The sequence below is a fragment of the Arachis ipaensis genome, chromosome B08 (assembly GCF_000816755.2).
Source record: "Arachis ipaensis cultivar K30076 chromosome B08, Araip1.1, whole genome shotgun sequence".
Classification (NCBI taxonomy): domain Eukaryota; kingdom Viridiplantae; phylum Streptophyta; class Magnoliopsida; order Fabales; family Fabaceae; genus Arachis; species Arachis ipaensis.
In genome coordinates, this window is record NC_029792.2 from 34,991,048 (window position 1) to 34,996,236 (window position 5,189).

The 5,189-nt window shown below is 43.1% G+C and overlaps 1 protein-coding gene across 1 annotated transcript; it reads right to left on the reverse strand.

Annotated features, from left to right (window-relative positions):
- LOC107610918 lies at positions 1,073–2,912 on the reverse strand. The gene is made up of 5 exons (XM_016312895.1): positions 2,812–2,912; positions 2,067–2,489; positions 1,786–2,023; positions 1,442–1,590; positions 1,073–1,382 (listed from the first exon to the last, which is right to left on the reverse strand). The coding sequence occupies exons 1-5, from the start codon at positions 2,910–2,912 to the stop codon at positions 1,073–1,075; spliced, it is 1,221 nt and encodes a 406-aa protein (XP_016168381.1).

Sequence of the window (5,189 nt, forward strand, 5' to 3'; positions counted from 1 at the left end):
CAAATGATTACAAGAACATACAACCTTCTTCCACAACGGGCAAGCTTCTTTCGAAAAGCGCCACCACCACTTGAACAATAGCGACGCATTTCTGATTACAGCATCTCCCACCCCTAAACCTCCTAGCTTTTTCGGAGCTTGCACTATTTTCCATTTCACAAGAGGTATACCGTTATTCCCATCTTCTTTACTCCACAAGAACCTTCTCTGTAGCCCAATTATTTTGTCCGCAACTGCCTTTGGCATCTTATACAAGCTTAAGTAGTATACTGGTAAGCTATTAAGAACTGATTTTATGAGAACTAGTTTACCAGCTTTGTTAAGAGACTTCGCTTTCCATAGACTAAGCTTATCTTCCACCTTGTCTATAATCGGTTTCCAAGTCTTCACCAAGCGAGGGTTTGCACCAAGGAAAATTCCTAAAAACCTAACAGGTAGAGTAGCTTCTGCACAACCCAACAAATCACACATATTCTTCACCCAGTCTTGGTCACAATTAACTAGATCAAGCTTGACTTATCAAAGTTAATGCTCAGGCCCAACATCAACTCAAAACAAAGCAAAAGTCTCTTATAATTCACTAGTGTCTCTGTTTTCTGTGGGCAAAATAAGATTGTGATTCCTGCTCACAGTTAACCGAAATCAAGCTTGACTTATCAAAGTTTATACTCAACCCAGACATCCACTCAAAGCAACACAGAAGTCTCTTATAGTTCACAATTGTCTCCGTTTCCTGTGGGCAAAATAGAATTGTGTCATCTGCAAATTGGAGATGCGACAACTCTATGTTGTCTCTTCCCACTAACAGTGGAGAAATGCGTCTATTGCTGACTGCCTCACCCACCATTATGTGTAGGACATCAACAACAAGAACGAACAGAAAGGGAGAGAGAGGATCTCCTTGTCTAAGACCTCTCTCCATCTTGAACGGCTTAGACGGTGACCCATTGATCAATACCGACATAGACGCTGTAGTCACACATTCCTTCACCCATGCCCTCTATCTAGGACCAAAGCCCATCTGTTGTAGCACGATATCCATAAAGCTCCATCTCACCCTATCGTACGCTTTCTAAAAGTCCAATTTGATAATTGCAGCTTGCTTCTTACGCAACTTTAGCCATTGCACCGTCTCACAAGCAATGAGCGCACCATCATGTATTTTGCGACCTTTTACAAAAGCAGACTGAGTCTCTCCCACTGAACCTGGCATCACTAGACGCATTCTTCTCACCAGAACTTTGGATATCACCTTATAGACACACCCAACCATGCTAATCGGCCTTAGATCTTTGATCTCCTTTGCTCCCACAAATTTTGGAGCTAGTGCCACCCATGTTACATTAGCATCTGTTGGTAGCTTGGCGCTTAGCCCAACACAGCTACAATAAATTCCTGACCAATCTCATCCCAACATTTCTTGATGAAGTTCATATTATACCCATCACTACCTGGTGCTTTACTTGACTCGTAATCCCACACTACCTCTCGTACTTCTTCAGGCGATGGCAACACCTCTAGTACTGCTGCCTCGTCATTAGTAATCCATTTTACCAACCCATCACGAATCCCAATCATAGGAGCAGATCCCTGCCGATATAGATCTTTATAAAATTCTGTAATTGCAACCTTTATTCTGGACTGGTTTCTCACCAATCTGCCATTAATTACAAGAGAGTCGATTCTATTGTTCCACCTTCTAGCTAACATCAGGTTATGGAAGTATCTAGTGTTCTTGTCCATATCTTTAGCATGTTAAGATCTAGACATCTACTTCCAATGAACCTCTTTTCTGGCATACCATTTCGCACAGCAAGTCACAAGAGCGTTCCGTCTAGCCTCCACTGTTCCGTCATAACTACCAGTACTAAGCATGTCATCAATCTTCCTAATCTCTTCCTCAAACCTCTTTATCCTGTTGTCTATGTCCCCAAACTTATCCTTATGACATCTCCTCAGCGGTACCGTTAAGGCCTTCAGTTTATTAGTGAACTCACCCTCACCCAAAAAACCTCCACTCATCCTTTACCATCCTCAGAAACCTTTCATGTGTAAACCATGAATACAGGCTTCGAAATGGTCTTGGACCCGCACTAAGTCTTGTATCTTCCAAAATCAACGGGCAATGATCTGATAGACCTCTAGGTCCCCCTTTCAACATAGTATCTGAAAATTCCTCTAGCCACTCCACACTGACGAGAATTCTGTCAATACGGTTGCAAGATTGACCTCGAACCCATGTGAACTTTCGATCAGTTAGCGGTAAATCCACCAGTTGTAAATCTTGCACCCATTCCTTGAAGTCTTCTGCCGATGCTGGTAAACTAACAACACCTTTCCTTTCCTCCAACCTTAATATCTCATTGAAGTCTCCCATAAAGCAAAACGAAACTTGGCACAGACCCACAATGTAGCTTAACTCCTCCCACATCACCAGTTTCTCACTCCGTATATGTGCTCCATACACTAGGCAGAATGCACAGTTCAAGCTATTTTTTGTCAACAAACCTTCAACGCATAGCTAACCATCCCCTTTGTAATAGCTCGATCTTTTAAACAACAAGTCATCCCACATTAGCAATAGATCGCCAGAGGCACCTACTGATTCTACAAAATCCCAACCCACCGTGTCACAACCCTACAATCGTGCGACATCAAACTTAGTTACAACCTCCTTCCTAGTTTCAATCAATCCTAGCATGTTCAACCTATATTTTTTCTTTAACTCTTTTACCTTACTCAACTTCTCATCCCCTCTTAGACCTCTAACATTCCAGCAACTATAAATCATTTAAAATAATTTTTACACACCTTTTTTGATGTTTAGGCCTGCTTCTCCTGGCTTTCTCCTTTTGTTTTGCCATCTTTCTTTTTTCTGCAATTGCTTCATTTTGACTTTGTAGAATCGCCATGATGTCTTCTTCTTCATCATATAAGACCGCACCAGACTTCACTGCTAACTTTAAAGCTTCCTTATTTTCAGTTAACTGACCTTCATGCGTGCGCCGCTCATCGACATTCTGGGTTTTGTCTTCTGCATCTGTTTCGGAAACTCCCTCATGTGTACCATGTTTTTTTGGTGTTGTCCTATCTCAGAATCTCATCATCGCCTGCAACATTAATTCTGTGATTCTCCCCTTCGTGCAGTTGCAACATTTCCCTCCCCTGGTTTGTCCGGCCCGTTTTTTTTGCCACTAACCCCTCCAAATGCAGCCCTTGATTACACCCCTCCACATTGTTAGCCACTACCTCACTCTCCTCAACAACGCTACATGACCAAGCTTGTTGGCTTCCATCCATCTCATTGCATAATTGTCCGCATGCCATGACTCCTCGCTGCGCCATGGAGCAAGTTGCACATTCCTTAACAGCTGCGTGAATGTGAACCTGCGTGGCTCCCAGCGTCCCGCCGCGTACTTCCTTCTCCATGGATGAGCTGGCTTGTCCTGGCCCGGTCCTTGCATTGAGTTCCTGACCCGGCTCACAGTCACTGGTGCCTACCTGCTTCGAAACGGATGCCTTGTAGAGTTCAAGAGCTGGCCTCAATTCACAGCCCCTTTTTGTTTTGCAAACCCATAGTTCAATAGCGATACAATTTGGGAAGGTTGCATAGGCCCAACCGAATCATGGCCCAGGAGGATGCAATCATTGTGACATTGTTTGTGGGCTTCCATGCTTTTGCCCACCCTCCCCTTATCACTCCCCTTACGGTTTCTTTTCTCAATTCCTTTGGACCCACTTTCCTTATCAATCCAATCTCCGGTAACGGTTCTTTCTGAGTCAATCTCTCTATAATCACCCAATCCCTCAAGATCTGCCTCCCCATTAATTTCCTTAAATTTTAGGAATCCCGCTATTCGTTGCATATGATTCCGATTTAAATGTTCATTATTACATTCTTTCAAAAAAAATATCTGGTGTTACCATTCTACCCTTGTCTTCCTCCCCTGCCTTAGATCGCATTGAGATTAGCTCAGCTGCCGGATCCCATACTGCCGCCATTGCTACCCTTCCCCCAGCTTGTGAACTAGAGCTTTCACCCGTTGGACTAGCGATTGTCTTTTCCATGAAGCATGTTTCTCCATATATCTCCCGTCCTACCTCTTTTACGAAGACATCAAAGCCACTAGTGCCTACAGAGATATGCACCCATTCCTGAATTACATCAAATACACAGGTATTAATTAGCAATCGACCAGCACTGAAAGATAAGGCAGATTTCGTCAAATCATCACACTTGACTACTTCCCCCCAAAGACCACCTATTGCGTTGAATGTCTCTGCTGACCAGACATGTAAAGGCACTCCATAACATTCTAACCATAATCTTCTTGTCTCACTACGTTCTGATTCTTCCCATCTCCATACACTATGAAAGAATTGTAGGAAACTATTCTTCCTCCGCATTCTTCACAGTATCAAAAACTAGTAATGCTTTGTATGCTCCAAGTTCTCTGACTTCTACTACCTGGGAAAAGTTCTTGCTAATCGCTCTTTGTAGCGCTTTGAAATCAATGGCCGTCGTCGTCCCACTAAACTTCGTAGCAGCCAGTTAAAATTCTCTTTTGCTATTGGAACTTCAACCCTCTTCGTCCAACCATTCCCATTCGGGTCCCTAGTAGTTGTGATCTTCTTTGTTTCCTCCAGTTTTGCAGGGCTTTTGCCTTTCTAAGGTTGCCTGCTCTCTACAGCCGCTTTTACGGTGTCTCCCCGACGTATTCTGGTATTCTTTCCCTCTATAGGCCTTCTATACTTAGCCTCAGCTACAGAGATCGTCTTCCCCCTTATACTCGTATGATGCATTTCTGCTATGGCCTTCATCGCACCCCCTCTCGTCGTATAGCGAACAAACGCAAACAAATAAACTTTCCCATTTTTTAGCTTCCGGCCTAGATAGACGTCATTGATTCGTCCCGTCCAATGGAACAGGTGAAACAATTCCTTCTTCAAAATGTCCTGCGGTAAGTTGGTGACAAAAACAGAAAAAGAATCGTTTTCCAGACGTTGATACTCTTCTCGATTCCAAATCTTAGGATCCTTTGTCTGTATATTCCTAAATCTACCCCACTCAATGTTTCTCCGATCCCCGTCACTCTCACATTCTCTCTCTCTTTCTCTCTCTCTCGTTCTTTCATTTTTCTCTCTCTCTCTTCAATATGTCTTAAATTTTATATTACAATATTAATTAA

Excerpts from the sequence above, each read along its gene's own strand:
- LOC107610918 (XM_016312895.1), bottom strand. The coding sequence starts at position 2,912 with ATGGCGATTCTACAAAGTCAAAATGAAGCAATTGCAGAAAAAAGAAAG. Across the intron at positions 2,490-2,811 it reads AGGCCTAAACATCAAAAAAG|CTTGAACTGTGCATTCTGCC; the intron begins GTGTGTAAAAAT and ends GACAAAAAATAG. Across the intron at positions 1,383-1,441 it reads AAAGCACCAGGTAGTGATGG|CTGTGTTGGGCTAAGCGCCA; the intron begins GTATAATATGAA and ends AATTTATTGTAG.